This window comes from Furipterus horrens, unplaced genomic scaffold (assembly GCF_987537825.1).
Source record: "Furipterus horrens unplaced genomic scaffold, mFurHor1.1.pri manual_scaffold_2, whole genome shotgun sequence".
Lineage (NCBI taxonomy): Eukaryota > Metazoa > Chordata > Mammalia > Chiroptera > Furipteridae > Furipterus > Furipterus horrens.
In genome coordinates, this window is record NW_028327172.1 from 214,779,205 (window position 1) to 214,795,486 (window position 16,282).

The 16,282-nt window shown below is 53.3% G+C and overlaps 1 protein-coding gene across 4 annotated transcripts in view; it reads left to right on the forward strand.

Moving 5' to 3' along the window:
• Positions 1 to 16,282, forward strand: part of STK32B (serine/threonine kinase 32B) — a 155,476-nt gene that overhangs the window by 102,665 nt on the left and 36,529 nt on the right. For all 4 annotated transcript variants that reach the window (XM_090267087.1, XM_090267088.1, XM_090267089.1 and 1 more), the window contains one exon: positions 8,606 to 8,779. In XM_090267087.1, coding sequence (XP_090123213.1) covers positions 8,606 to 8,779 — 174 coding nt within the window. The remainder of the gene's footprint in view (positions 1 to 8,605; positions 8,780 to 16,282) is intronic.

Below are 16,282 nucleotides of genomic sequence, written 5' to 3' on the forward strand. Positions count from 1 at the left end.
CCTGGGGGAAGGGCCACCATGTGAGTGGTTTGCAGTGAGTGCAGCAGGGGCCCCGGTCCCTGGGGTGGTGGACCCCCATTCTAGAAATCAGAAGAGCCTCATGAAGCATTCTCAACAGGACGAGCGTGCAGCCAAGCAGGAGTTGCCTCAAACCTTCCAGGTGCCCCGGCACACACGCCCCAACGTGTCCCTTTTTATCCAAGAACAAAGTGAGAACAGCGCGAGCCCCCATTTTAAAAGACATTTTATCATTTTACTAAGTTTTGATGTTTTAAAAAAAATCATGCTAACTTCTTAAAATGCACAGCCTCCTTTGGGGAGAGTGGGAGGAGCCCTGGCATCACGCGCCACCGCGCTGTGCACAGGCTCCATGGCCAGCGCCGCCCCGGGCCGCCACGCGAACAGAGAATCTGATGTTTCCGGGGTCCCTGCTGCCAGGTCCTGAAGGAGCCCCAAGAAGCTTGTTCCGTGTCATGGAGCCACCTCTTTGCTGAGAAGGCAACCAAAGGACTTAAGTATTTTCCTTCCATTTACTATTACAATAGAGTAGTCATTGCACCCAGATTTTCAGACTGACTCCACATGCATCTTCTCATATGCATCTCATGTCAAGCCTGTGATGTGAGGTTCCCGGTTATTTTTACAGTGATCATATTACAAAGAAGGCAATGCGGCTCCAGGCCTTGAAGCGCTGCCCGGAGAGGCGCGGCGGGCAGACGGTGGCACGGGACCCCCACTCTGCTCGGTCTAGACGCCCAGCTCCTGTGCTTCTCCGCAGCAACAGGTCACCTCCCAGTGAGAGCAGAAGCCTGGGGGGTTTTCCAGTTTCCTCGTTAATGGACTCATAGAAGAGGGCTCTGTTCATCTGGGTCAGCTCCCACTGGGTATGAGATCCGGGCTTCGGCACTGGCAGGGCGTGGATCGCCCCTGATGAACTTCTGTCCCGTGAAATTGGTCCCCTCCAACGTCAGGTCCTCGCAATAAACGTGGGCCATTTGAAAGCCAGCAGAGTTGCTTACTTGTTTCAAACAGAGCATAGCGAGCGTGCTCAGTTTTGCCTCGTAGGACGATTGTTCTGTAGACGCAGAGGACAAAGGCAGTCAACGCATGCTCTAGGTTTGTCCGGTCAAGTCATTCCTTCGTAATTTAACTACAGTTGGTATGTCATACTATATTCATCCTATTAGTCTTAGGTGAGCAATATAGTGACTCGACATTTTTATACTTTACAGTGTGATCACACCACTGATTCTAGTGATCATCTGCCAGCGCGTAAACTTATCACGATGTGATTGACTGGATTGCCCCTCCCTTCTTCACTCATCCCCCGACTCCCGCCTCTCTGGTAACCATCCCTTTGCCCTCTGTTTCCATGAGTCCGCTTTTGTTTTCTTTTGTTTTGCTTTTTAAGATTGTACATAGAAGTGACTTATTTCACTTAGCATATACCCTCTAGGTCCGTCCATGTTGTCACAAATGGTACTACTTCATTCTTTTTCATTGCTGTGTAGTATTCCATTGTGTAAATGCACAGACACACACACGCATATACATCACATCTCAGCTATCCACTCACCGGTTGACGGACACTCGGGTGGCCTTCACATCTCGGCTGTTGTAAACAATGCTGCATTGAACGTGGGGGTGCGTACATCTTTTCAAGTTTGTGGTTTCATTTTCTTTGGGTAAATGCCCAGCAGTGGGAACGCTGGGGCATCAGCCCACTCTAACCAGACAGGAGCCATTACAGTGGGGTCCCAGTGGTCCGGCTCACACAGACGCTGAGAAGGGGAAGGGGAATTTCAGTCTGCTTACGGATGTCCTCTCGGCCTCAGCGTCTCTGTGTGTGACACGTGAAGACACTGTTCGCCTGCCTACCTGGCTGTGGTGGTGTCCCCCTATCACTCAGCAGATATATTAGTCATCTGTCCCATGAACTCATGAGTGAGTGACCTACAGACCAGTTTTAGTGCTTGAGGGGACACTGTATGTAGCCACCATCCTGCCCATGAACAAAGGGGACAAGGAAGTCTCTGGTGGGCTCTGGAAAGAAAAATCTCTTTCCTGTGGAAATTTGAAGCCCCAAGTGTACAGCTCACAAGGACTGGGGCTCACGCGCATTTTCGGGCGTGGGTAACACGACTGACCTCTAGTTGCAGGCCTCCCGAGGCCGGTGATAGAGGACAGGACATGCTGTTGAAGAAGGAACCTGTCCTAGTGACCGTGGACAAGCCACGCTGTCTTGGTCTTAGTTTCCTCTGCCAGAAAAATGAGGGCAATAATGCCCACTCCCACGGTTAAATGGGATAAGGGCTGCATTCTAGGTACTGGGGATGGACTCTCTTGGTTCAGCTCCCAACTCTGCCATTTCCTGGCAATGTCACCGGCAAGATCAGGTACATAACCTCAGCATCTCCGTGTCCATATCTGCCCAAGGCAGCTCATCATAATGCCTACCTCCAAGGGTTTGGGGGAGCATGACAAGGGTCAACATATAGAGAGTATGTAGAACAGCACCTGTCACATGGAGCCAGGCACCATATCAGTGTCACCTATTTTCATTACAAGGCACCACAAATAAAGAGAGAGCTCAGTGTTACAGGGTTCACGAAGGCTTCTAAATGAGGGAGCATCGGCCTGAACCAGGTTTCTCCGCCTTGGCATGGTGGACAGTGGGGCCCAGCCGTCTTTGTGACGCCCGTCCTGTGCATTGTGGAATCCCTGGCTTCTGCTCGCTAGCTGCCACTCATGACGCCAAAAGTACCTGCAGACATGGTCACATGCCCCCATCTGTCAGGTTGCCCCTTGTGGGGAACCTCCACTGTAAACTGGGAAGGGAATGATGGACAGGAGAGGCGGGAGCCGTGGGCGTGGCGAGGGAAGTGGGTGGTGACAGTGGGAACACAGAGTCTCCTTGGGGATGCCGGGTCCGAGGCCCACCAGCCACCGAAAAGTGGGTGTGCCGCAGTGGATCATCCAGGAGGCTTGTCGTGGCCCATGGCACCAAATCCAGCCCCGTAGGTGAGCCCACGCTCAGGCCACCTCTCTAGGGTGACTGCTCCCACGGAATCCCAGCTCTGGCCCGGGGTCGGAGCACGGGAGGAGCCTACGTGGCGCTCACTGGCGCGTGTGTGCGTGAGCCCCACTTGTGACGGGAGCCTCGGAACGTCCTGTGGTGCTCCCTAAATGTGTCTTTCCACCAAGGAGCTCCTCCGTGCGCCGACGCCCCTGTAGCGCCGCTCTTACAGAATTGGTCTTTGATGCCTTCAGCTCACCTTGAGGAACATCATACAAAAAAAAAAAAAGAAAGAAAGAAAGAAGAAGGAAAGGAAGAAAGAAAGAGAAAAAGAGAGAAAGAAAGAAAGGAAAAACAAATCCCTGTTAAACGTGCTCCTCTCTCTAGAGCTAATGTGTAGGCCACTGCTCACCGCCGTCCAGAATGCCATCTTACAGAACCCAGTGGGGGAGGTTTGCCTCTCCGGCTTCCGTATCGGGAATAATCATCTTCTTTACTAAACAACTGATATCCGTCCCCACCTTGACCCTGACTCGTGCGGCTGATCATGGTTCTCACGTGGCTGTGCTTGCTGGGAAGGTCAGGGACACGTCTGCGGCCTGGGTCAGGCAAGCACGCAAGATCTTTGGGCATGAACTGGGCTATTTTCACCTGCTTCCATTTTCTTGAGTTTTTTATTTCCTGACCATCTCTAGGGCTTATATATTTTTTAATTTTATTACCATCTATGTATTTCACAAGTCACTTTTAATTTTTTTTTTTTTTTTTTTTTTTGGAACAAGGGAATCAATTAATATGATTTTTAAAAACCAGACACTGGGTTCTTCATGTTGGTGCGTCCTGGCGCCCAGGCCAGGACTGACACTTTCCCTGCCCCTGCCCTTCTCTGCTCTGCAAGGGGAGCCCAGTGACCCAGACTGCTCTGCGGCCAGTGTTCCTGCGGCGGAGCGGAGGCTTCTCATTGGTGACGCTGTCACTTCCATGACAATGTGCAGCGTGACGACTTCATTATAATTCCAGCCCAAGAAGACGTGAAAGGGACAGTGGCACAGAGCTCTGCGGGGGCGCGACCCTGCAGAGGGAGACAGACTAAAGATCCTTCTCTGATCTCCCGTAATCCATAATCCCATCAAGTCTCTCATCGGGAATGCGGAGGCCATGGCCCAGGGCAAAAATGGGTCTTAGGCAAGAAAAAGCCATCCCCCGAGCTAGCGCTCAAATCAGTGTCCTCTTTGCGCTTTGAATGTCCTCTTTAGAATTCATTCCGGTCGGCAAGCTTCTCTCCCGAAAATTCCTGTCGCCCCGCCAGAGCGCTGGTGGCAGCGGCGCAGTGAGCCGAGGGTGTGGACTGCGCAGGCTGTGAACGTCCCGTCACCATCGGCCAACAGTTGTCAGAATACAAACGGAGCTTCTGCAGGGGGCCTGTTATCGCTGATTCCTGTCATTGCTTTTGAGCATTTCAAGCCTTCTCTGCAGTGGCAAATGGAAAGATGTATCCGTTCAGACCTTTTCAGTTCCAAGTGACAGCAGCAGAAGTCCATAAGCGCAGTCGCTGCGGTCCCTGTAAACGCGAAGTTCCGGGACGGACTCTCTTCCGCGCTGGCTCTGTGTGGCCTCACTCTACAGGTGGGTCTCGTCCCCACGTGGGGCGACAGGATCCAGACAGCCTCTTGGTCACAGGTGCTAGCCCAGCAAACCTAGAAAAGGAGGTTTTCTTTCAGGAGTGCCCACACTGATCCCAGGGAGCACCCGCAGGTCTGGGTGAGCCTGCACCAGCCGCCAGTGGAGGCGCGTGGACTTCCCAGCCCAGGGTCGCATACCTGCTCCTCCCTTTGGTGAGAGGGAGGTGCGGGACTCAGCAGTGAGGAGGGCGAGGCCCAGAGGAATCAGAAGTCCGGAGTGGAGGGCACATGGACCAGACGCACGTGAGCTCTGCGTGAGCAGAGACAAGCCCACTTCCTCCCGTGAGGCCGCTTGACCTTGATACCAAGCTTGGGGTCAGGCAACAGGGTGATGGTGGATAGGAAGGAATGACACGTTCGATGCAAAAACCCTAAACAACACGTGGGCAGCCGGAATCCAATGTAAAAAATATATTCATATATATGTACATATACATGCATATATGTGGGTGTGTGTTTGTATATCAGGTAGAGTTTAGTCTAGAAATGCCGAAAGTTTAATGTTTAAAGAAAATACCTGTGCGCACACTCTTGCTAAAAATTCCGAGCAGTGTAGAAAGCAACTTTCTTAACTGGATGAATAAATTCCCCAAATGTCTACAGTAAATAAATTATTTAGTGGTGAAACACTTGACTGAAGTCCAGCATGTGAGAAACGCTCACAGTAAAAACCGGGACACAGGACTGAGCAGCAAAGCAAGGCGTTTATTCACGAGTCTGCAAAGCTGGGCGCACAGCCAGCGAGGAGCAGGTGCACACGAAGTAGACAAAGAAAACTGGTTTTCCAGTAATGCGATTAGCTCCCCCTCCCTCATGCAATTAGCTCCCCCTCCCCTCTCCTTCTCCCCCATTTCTCCATTCCTGGTTACTCCGGAGTTACAATCTAACACGATCATCTACTTAACTAAGGATGTGACTAACTCAGGGTAATCTAGTTATAGGTCTGTCTCCAACTCATTTGCAAAGTTATCCAGCTATACCTTCCCATTTCTCTGTGTTTGGTGATGACCATCTTCCTCCTTTTGATCCCAGAGATATGTGTGAGGAGCTGCAGAATGTCATTTCCTGGTCCCTTTTCCACGATTCATCTGTTAATTATCTCCTACTGGTTTGAGAACCACTGGCTTCTTTATCACTAACAAGAACAAGGTAAAAATGCCTGCTGCCACCTCTTCTAACCGACGTGTTCCTGGAGGCCGTGGATAGTGAAATAAACAAACACAGAAATAAGAGGCGTAAGGAAGGACGGGGAGAATGTGACCATGGCAGTTTTTCTGTGGGAGACACAGTCACCTTCCCAGAAGGGGCAAACCCAGAGCAGCAGAAGAAAAGGCCTTCGAACTAATAAGTAAGAGATTAGCCACATTTCTGGAGTCAAGATGAACGTCCACAATTCTGGAGGACACATTGACCTTCGCAATGACTGGCTAGTCAACCTTGTTTTAGAAGATTATGTTCACAACAGCAGTACAATCTATTTAAAATATCGAAATAAAAGCACATCTGTGCCAGACCTTTAAATAGAAGATTATACAACTCTATTGCCAGACCTAAAAGAAGACCAGAGTAAGTATTTCCTATTTCTGGAAAGGTTGGAAAGGGTCAGCATTGTGAAAAGGTTAATTCTCCTTAATTTGTAAAGTCAACATAATTCTAACAAAAGTTGAAGAAGGGTTTCTCAAGAAACTAGATACATTTATTCCAAAATTTGCATGGAAGAGAAATATTAACCACCACCAACAGCTCAACCATGTTCAAAGACAAGATGGAAGAGTCTTCCAAAGCCTTCCTTGGGTTAACTGCTCCGGGCTCGTGTGTCCAGAGCCTCCTTGTTTGCTTTTCTGTCCGTCCACGTGGCCCAGATACATTGCCTGGACGGCCCTCTGGGAACCGCAGTGCCTGGCAAAGGCTAAGGCCTGCAGCCTGCGAGCCTGTGGGGAGTTTTATGGTTTGGCCGGGTCGCTGACGTTCAGCTGCTCCCGGGAGGCACTCAGTGAGGCAGCCACACGTGCCAGACCGAGCTTCTGCGTGTCCTGCAGCAGATGGGAAGTCCAGCGGGTGCCCTGCAGATGGCCCGGGACCACCCAGTAGCCCCTGACCCTCTCGTCCCTGCCTGGGCTCGCAGCCAGGCCGCCAGCCCTGAAGTGGGGCCAGATGGGAGGGAAGAAGCTGCTCCATCACCGCCCTGTGATCATCAGTGGCTAGGGTGCTGGGAATGGGGGAACGGGAGGTGCCACGGCCCTGCAGAATCCTGGGCTCCCAGCACCGGGGGCTCATGCCGTCCCTGTACCTGAGTCACAGTCCCCATGTGCTCCAGACCTAGTGCGCCCTCATCTGCAAAGACCCTCCTGCCTACCCCACCTGCTGGAGAGCTGATTCCCTCCCTCCGCACGCCCCGCTGCACCCCGGAGAGCCTCCTAGTAGCCTGTGCCCCTGCGTGGCCGGCACTGTGGACTCAGCCCCCTCTTACAGGGGACTGTGTGCTCCTTCAGAGTGAGGATGGTCTCTTTGTCCCAGTGTCCTCACACACGGCCCAGCGCCTGTCACAGGGCCTGTGCTCCGTAAGCATCTGGTAGATTAGTGGGTCGGCAGCACAATGCTTGGCCGCAGTCCTCCTGGCCTAGACTCTGAACAAGTGCGAACAGCAGGTGAGACGTGCAAGACCTGTGACATCTGGGCCACCATTTCCCGTCCCTGGGCCCCAATCTCTGTGATGCAGGGCCAGCAGGGCTGGGTGGCCTGTAAGGGCTTTGCCAGCCCTAGAATCCCCATCCCATAAGCACGTGGCTGTCACCCCTATGGTCGAATCGAGCATCCAGCAGTCAGTCTGGGGGGCTGCACGCCCAGGTTACAGAAACACAGCGTGCACGTGTCCCAGCCTGTCCTTGTCAGAGCACCAGGGAGGGCTGGCGATCTGGGTTCTTGTCCCCACCCCGTCATTGGCTCACAGAGTTCCTTCCTCCCTCTGGGCCTCAGTTTCCTCTTTTGCCAAAAGAGGAGAATGGCCTGGCTGACCCAGGTCCAGTATCCGAGAATCCGAGACGCAGGTGTAATTTCCATGGCAACATCCTGTCGCGCTGTGATTGCCTCTCACAATGCCCTCATCACATTCCACAGTTCTTTGTGGGGCATGGCACCGTTTTGTGACATTGGGGTTCTACTTTGCAATTGTTGAACACCGTTCTCAGATTCTTCAGTCCTTAAAGAGCCGGAATGTATCTTGTTAGAAGTAAATTTAGTCCTTTGTCAGTTCCTTATTGCTTTTGGGAATAGGCTTCATGAATGGCTTAAAACACAGCTGTTTTGTTATCGCCTGTCCTGTGAGTTGACTGGGCTTCTCTGGGCAGTGGGGGAGGGGGACTGCCGTGGGACGTGCAGGTGTGCCGAGCGGCTCACTCTGCAGCCCCCCATTGGTGTCGCCTGTCCCTGGCTGCGCACCTAAGACTGTTGCTGACCTGGACGCCTCTGTTGTCCTTCTTGTGGCTTCTCCCTGGGGCTCGAGCTCTGGCTGGTTTCCAAGAGGCAGGAAGTAGAAGCTGCGGGTTCACTGGACCCAAGGGTTGCAGAAACGAGCCCCCACCATCACTGGGGAACGGCCTGTGTGTGGGGAATGGAGGAATTGCTGGGAGGGGGCTGCATCTTGGGAGACATGCAATTGCAAGCCCTGAAAACACTGAACTCAGGCACCTGCCGGGAACGAAGTAATATGTTAGAGCCGATGGTGGCTGAAATGCCGTTTGTCTGCCAAAGCCTGGGGGCCGGTGCTGTGCCAACCGTGCCCTGTGACTTAGGGCACGCCAGTGCCTCTCTGGGCCTCGGTTTGTGCGTCTGTGAAATGGGAATGTGGGTCTTGAGGATGCAGGAGTCCTCCCTGTCCCTAAGGAGCTCTGTCCCTCTGTGCTCCCAGGTACTCCTTCCAGGACGAGGAGGACATGTTCATGGTGGTGGACCTGCTGCTGGGCGGGGACCTGCGCTACCACCTGCAGCAGAACGTGCACTTCACGGAGGGCGCCGTGAAGCTCTACATCTGCGAGCTGGCCCTGGCCCTGGAGTACCTGCAGAGGTGTCACATCATCCACAGGTGAGCGGCTGCGGGGGGCGGGGCCTGGGGACAGCGCCGGGTGGGCGGGGCCGGGAGCCGTGGGCGGGGCCGGGAGTAGCGTGCTGCAGAGAGGGTTTTCTCACGGAGGGACGGTCTCCGGGAGCCACAGTCACCGGGACCGTGAGAAACAGCAAGGCGCGGCCCTTGCTGTGCAGCCTCCGCACACGCCTGCTGGCTCGTGACCTGTCTTGGAGGCGGACCCTCCCACCGCCTGGGCACGGACCTCGCATGGCCCCACCAATTAGAGACCTGGCTGGGGCTGGTCTTTGCTTCTGTGTTCCTGTGTCTTTGGGAGGCTGGAATGGTCTGTCCCTCCAGTGTCAGGTCAGAGCGGCCACGTGCTGTTGGGTGGCAGTGCGAGGGATGCTACTCCGTTCCTTTCGTACCTGGGAACCTCAGGTGTGCCTCGTGGAGGACTCCTTCCTCCTCGGCAGCTCCCGTGTGGCCTGGGCTCTGGCTGGAGGCTTCTCCCGCCGTGGGCAGCAGCCCCAGGTCCGACCGTGTGAGCAAGCAAGCTCACCTCAGAGGCAGGAGGCCAGCCAGCGGCTTCGGGGTGCCGTGGTGTCATCAGTGAGGTCCCCTCCCTGACCACACAGGAGGGGCTGGAGCGAGTGGCTTCAGACTTGCTCACTGCGGTCCTGCCCGGTGCCTAGCTGATTGTCTAGTGTCCACCGTTTTGGAAGACTTGAGATTGAACTTCTAATGAAGACGATAGTTGAAGCTCACGCATCTACATCTTCTTTGTTCTAAAACCCAATAAAATGGCAGTTAAGGTATGCTTGAGAAATGATAAACTCACAAAGATGGGGAACAGTAAAGAGGAGACAGAGCAAAACCTCGGGGGCGTGCAGAAAAGACGGAGAGTAGCAAGTGACTGAGGACACCAGGAACTGACCTTGAAGTTCCCACTGGGAAGAACCAAGAATGGGTAGACACTAAAGAAGTCTTAAAAGGCTCAGGATCTGGTGGCACCCAGTAGCTAAGGAGAGGGGGCGGGGCTGTGAAAAGAGGCTAAAATCAGGTAAATTGTTTGAAAGCTTTTCTTTAAAGAATTATTTTAATGTGTCAACCCTGAGTATGTAATGTTTAAAAAAGTTGCCATATTAGCATAACTTGTCTTCGGATACCTGACGTGTACGTGGCTAAAAACACACCCGTGGACTCGTCTTCACCTCCCGTGTTAGTGACCCCTTAGCGCGCAGCTCCGTCCTGCCCTGGCCTCACAGGTTCAGTGCTCCGAGGCCTTCAGCACCCTTCCCGTGTTAACAACTCATCACCTGGGCGTGGCCCCCTCGCTTCTTCCTATTTTCTCGGCTCTGTCTTCCAGGGGCCTTCCTGATCCCTGGAGGCTGATCCGCTGCTGGAGGCTGGTTTACTTCTCTTTGGTTTCCGGCAGGAGTGGGGGTGGCCTTTGTCCCCGGCGCCTATCCCTTCGGGTGGCTGTTGGACTACGTGTCCTGAAACTGTACCCCTTCGGTTATTGCTCCGGCTCCAAGTCCCCCACTGTTTCCTCACCTCGCTCCTTTGCTCGTACGGTATAATAGTGCATCAGGGTCCCTCTCCTTTGAAGAAAGCGGGGGATGGAGGAATTGTCTAGATATGAAACTTGCTCCTTTGGTATAGGGAGAGAGCAGCCATCTGACAAACCAACCTGAAGGTCACAGCGCTGTTCCAAGCACAGGATAGAGCGTGAACAATCCAGTACACCCTCCGATGAAGGTGTCCCTTCACGGGCCTCGTTTCCACAGCTCTGTGTGGGTGATAGGCAGGATACAGCACTCCAAACGCCGCGTCTCGATGTGGCCTCTTCTTACATCCTTAGTTATGGGACTTCTGTTAAGTGAGATTTTCGGTGGCCTCGTTTAGTTGTAATGTTGATGTGGTTGTGGGAGGTTCCAAGTACCGCGTTTACCTACACCGTCACCTTGACCGGAAGCCTGAATACTTTTTAAAAAAGTATTGAAAACCCCAGCCCTGACTGGCATGGCTCAGTGGGTTGGGCATCATTCCCTAAAGCAAAGGTTGCTGGTTCGATTCCTGGTCGGGGCACATGCCTGGGTTGCAGGTTCAGCCCCCAGAAGGCAACTGACCCATGTTTCTCTCCCTCTCTTTCTCCATCACTCCCCTACCACACACTAAAAATAAATAAAATAAAATAAAAAGAAGTGTTGAAAACACCAGATCTGCTTACCATTCTGAGTAACCGATGGCTGCCCCTTCCTCTGTCCCAAGCAGAAGACTGAAGATTTGTTTCCTAAAGTGTAAAATCGAGGGTGTCTGGACTGCAGCACACCAGGCCTCCTGCCCTCGAGAGCCTGCACTGAAAACCGCAAGTCTAACCAGGCGTAACTGTGACAGGTGCTACAATAACACCCTCCTCCCACTCCACCTGGGCTCGCGTCCCAGGCCTTCCTCCTCCTGGCAGGAAATGCAGATTCCAGCAGAATGTGAGTGAGCCGGGAGGGTAGGCATTGTAACATCACAGTGTCCTCATGACCCCTGGGAGTGTATTCACAATGAACAAGCCCACTCCCTCACCATGAGCTCCCACCTTGGTCAGCGACAGCCAGGGCTTCTCAGACACCCGGGGAAACCCGGTGTGAACACTGAGGTCCACAACAAGCCAATGGAAGAAGAAAAGCTTGGAATAAGCAGAGCATCTGCAGGGAGGAAAAATGGAAATAAAACTACACTTAGTCTTTTCAGAGGGATGAAAAAGGAGTTTGGCACTTGAAAAGTAAGAAATACCATATTTCTTTAAGACTCAGAGGACAAATATCAGAGCACTTACGAATTAACTATATGGAAGCAGAAATGAAACACCCAGAAGTTGCGTTGGAAGTAGAGTTGAGGACGTCCTTGATACAGTAAAACGAAAGGACAAAGAGAACACATAAGAAAACGGAAGGACCAGCTCAGTAACTTCAACCTCAGAGAGAGAGAGAACCCAGGGAAAGAAATTGTTACTAACTGAAGACAGTCTCACGGATCTGAAACACACGGGTTTGCAGGAAGGGCTCCCCCGGGACACAGTGCGGTGACTGGAAACAGAAACACACCCCGCAAACTTCAGGTCCGATCGGCATCCACGGAACCACAGGTCACGCAGGCTGAGGAGTCAGAACAGTTCGGGGTTTATCAGATCCCCAAAGGTCGTGGGGACGTGCTGATCAGCCAGATGCGACGATATACATGTTCACAAGCTCGCGGTCCCAGAAAATGGTCCTCCACACACCTTTTCTCTGGCAGCTTTTAGACAACGAGATGGCCCCCGATGAAAGCGAGGACTAAGTCCAGAAGGAGGAGGAAATGGCACGCAGAAAGCTGGGTCTTCAGGAGGGCCGAGGGGAGGGCCTCCTTTAAGATGATGGGGAAGGGAGTTCCTGCCCGAGGAACTATCTTTTATAATAGCCATGTTTTATTTATGCATATATTAATTACCATATATGTCTATATATACAGTTGAAGATTTTTATAGAACTTGTGCATTTTTAATGCTGATTAACATTATCTTCTGTTTCTCTTATATATTTTTTCCTGGATCACTTTTTAACACTCCAGAACTGGGGGGAAAGTGTCTTAGGAAAGCAGATCCATATGATTAAAATTCAGAGCTCTGGAAATCATTTTAACATCACCCTGAATGTTGGCCCTTTGCACTTGGACTTGGCTCTAGCCCATCGCAGTCTATCAAACGTGAGCGTTCAATTGGACGGCCCGGGGGGCAGCCCTGGCGAGAGCTCTGAAAAGTTCCTCCCGTCGTGCCTTGGTTTTGTCTTCTGTAAAATGGGTGCATAAGAGAATGGCAGGACGTGGCCCTGGAAGGACGAGTGGCACGGTGCTTGTCTACCATGTACCGGACCTTCTGTGAGACTCACAATGGCATGATAACAATTAATAAACAGGCTAAAACTGATAGGACCTATTTTTGTGTCCCAGATATCCCCCCCACCTCTCTCTACCACCCCTGAGTCAGAATAAACCACCAGTTCTCATCAGATGACAGACCTCCCACCTCGCCCGTGGGCCAGGTCACAGCAACTAGAAAATCTTCAGATACAAACAAAACTGAAAGCATGCAGAAGAGCCATTTAGACTAGAAATTCGCGTTCAATTTCAGGAGCAACTGCCGTTGCTGGGCACAGAGCTTCGGTCCCCTCCGGTCGCAGGCTCGCTGGCATTGGGAGAATTTACGGCTCTGGTGATGGAGGAGGGAGATACCAGAGAATCCAATTTATTCCTTAAAGTGACTCCTCCATCTCCTGGGGACGGATTGCTCCTGCAACTGGGTGGAGAGATAATAAATTTCAGAAATGGGGACCTCGGCCTCAGCTTAAGGTCAGAGAAACGGGAGTGAAATCTGGGAGCAGAAAGCACATCTCTGAAAGGCCCCAGTGTATGAGAGGCTGCTTTACAGACGATGTCCCCAAGCAAGGGGACAACGCCGTGTCAGGAAATCGGGGCAGCGTTTTTGGAAGTGTCACTGTGCAGTGAGAACGCTGAGATTTCTAACGCTTGATTCCCATGCTCGTCCCTCCAGCTCTGAAGCCTTCCCCAGTGGGACTCCTCACTCATCCGCCCAAGCATTCACCCAACAATAGTGGAGAGGTCAGCGCTCGGGCATCAAGGTCAGAGGCATGGAGACCACAAAACTGCCTTAAGCCTCAGTCCTAAGGGAGGAGTGCACTGGTGATTAGTAATCACGTTAACATGTTTGGGCACTAACCACCATCTGCCGGGATATCAATGTATATACACACACGCGATACACAGATGCAGGTACATATGTATAAGTCTATACCTTACTTTAATTCAGTGGAGCCTCCCCTCCCTCCCTCCCTTTGCCAATGAAGACAGTATAGGGCCAGCAGGATGTAATTCGTAAGAGAGGCAGGCAGGTAGGTACCAGATCCTCTGAGGGTCCCAAGCAGTGAGAGATCACTGTGCCTTGTGCCTCCCCTGGGCTCGTGGAGGAGCTGGGCTTGCGGGTCTGAACAGCCGGTCGCAGGTGCAGACGGCAGAGACTTCTCCAGCAGGAGCAGTGGGCACCAGGACGGGGGCAGAGCCGCCGACCAGCACGCCCTTGCGGGCTCACGGCAAGTCTCTGCACGGGCGCGAGGTCATCACATACAGGCTTCGTCTTTGGGGAGCGGCTGCGTGTGCGGGAGGCTCGGGGCGTGTCTGGGAGAGCTGAGGAGGGCGTGAAGCTGGAAAGCCTGTGAGAGTTACTTTTATTTTTTCACTCGTGGTACAAACACGCAACGTACCATGTACCATCGGGACCACTTGTAAGTGTACAGCCCAGGAGTGTTAGGTCACTTCACGCTGTTCTACCACCGAGTTCTAGGATGCTCTCACCTTCCCAAACGGAAATGCGGTGCGTGCCCACTAAATGACCCCCTCCCCCTCCCCCAGCCATGGACACCTGTGGCCTCCTTCCGTGTCTGTGGATCTGAGTCTCAGGCGGGATCACACCGTGTCCGTCCTGCTGTGTGGCCCCATCTCCCTGAGCGGTGTCCTTCTGGTGCATCCATGTTTGGGCAGGTGTGAGGATGCCCTTCCTTTTTCAGGCTGAAAATCATCTCAGCACGTGGCTGGGCCACACTTTGTGCACCAGCCACCTGGGGATGGCCCTCAGCTTTGCTCCCACCTTTTGGGATTGTGACTCTGCTGCCGGGAGCCAGCGCGTTGGGTGATTTGCCCGGAAGTAGAATTGCCAGAACTGCTGGGCCGTGTGGCGGTTCTGTTTTTCATATTTTGAGAAGCCGCCCCGGCTACAGTTTTATCATGAAGAGCCTGAGCTGCCGGACAGAAGAAGTCAGACTTTCTTCTGCAGACCGCGGAGAGGTGACTGGCGGACGCCAGGAAGGGCCAGGTCGCAGCCCATGTCACAGGCATTCTGAGGGAGAGGACAGCTCAGGAAGGCCAGTTAGGGGGTGTGGCGATGCGCATGTCCTGTGCCGCTGCGGGAAAGGAAAAACTGACGTTGGTATGTCAGGTTTGGGGCTGCTGACCATTAGGATGGGCCCTCGTATCCACACTGATTCACGTTCTTCCTTCTCACCACGGTGGGCGGTGCTTGCAAATGCGGGGTGTTTTGCTGTGGGAACTCAATTCTTCTCTGCAATAGTAAACAAGCTTTCTTTAATACAAGAGCTACCACGGCATCGAGACACAGACAGCACTGTTACATAGTTTTTTATGAAAAAGCAATAAAAATTACGTATGGCAGCAGAACTCTTCTTTGTGCTGAAAGTAGAAATTCCGCAGGCCGGAACTGCAGGTAAGAAGCCTCGAACAAGTGACAGAGTCGGTGACCCTGCAGGAGTCCAGTGAATAAGTATAAGCCCTCATGCACTCGTGATCTGTTTGCAAACTGGCAGGTCCTGAAACCTTGGGAACCAGTCCCACCTTCCTCCCTCTCATTCCTGAGTCCTCTGAAGTTCAAAGTCTTCCTTGCTCCCCCCGCTGCCTCCGCCCATCGCCATCTCTCACCGGGACCACGGCGTTGGCCTTCGTTGGGACAGTCGGAATGCAGGCAGGACAGGAACCCCCTAGAGCGTGTCCAGGGAACTTGTGCAGGGAGTAGGTGGCTGGGGGTCCTTCTTCTACACTGAGGAGCCAACGGGCATCAGCTGAGGACGACGCAACAGCTTCCTGCTACTCACACCCTGGAACTGGAGGGACACGGAGCAGGGGGCGGCAAGCGTGGCGTCATGGAGCCTTGAAGCAGGTCCCTGTGGGGCGGCGGGGGGGGCCCCACAAAGCACCTGCTCAGGGAGACCCGAAGCTGGGCAGTGCCACGGAGGCAGGGACTGTGAGATACACACTGGGCCACGCAGACGGGATGCAGCCCTGCCGGGCCACTGCCCAGAGGACAACAGCTCCGCCGTGAAGTCCCGCCCGAGGCTGGCCCAGGGGGAGACCAGAAGACCGGGCACCCAGGAAACGTGGCCCCAGGGACGCAGACAAGAACAGGAGAAGGGTGCGACCACTGGCAGGCACGGGGCCAGCACAGCTTGTTGGACCCGGCTGTACCGTGACTTTCCGTTAATCCAGACTACACGGCGTGGACAGTTTGCTACTTCATTGCTGTGACGATGTCACTTCCCAGTCAAGTATTGTCCCCTCCGTGATGGCTACCATGACTTCAGAGGGAAGCACTTGGGACTCTGTATTTCGTCCTGCTTCCAGAGCGCCTCGTGCAGACCTCCCCTACCACAGTGACCTCCCGGCCGCCTTCGGGTGATGCCCTCTGCCCGCCCGGTTCAGTTGCCACACGTTTGGAGCCATATTCTCATGAGCGGCGCAGCCCCAGCGCCTCAGCCAGCGGCTGACGGCCCGCAGTGCTTGCCTGGGCGAGCCTGTGATCAGAGTGTGCACCTTTCGTGGGAATACGTCCTTCACATGAACATGCTGATCGTTGGAAATTTTAACTTCAGAAGCTCGTGCGCTGTCCCGTGTAATTCGTGCAGCAGTTCC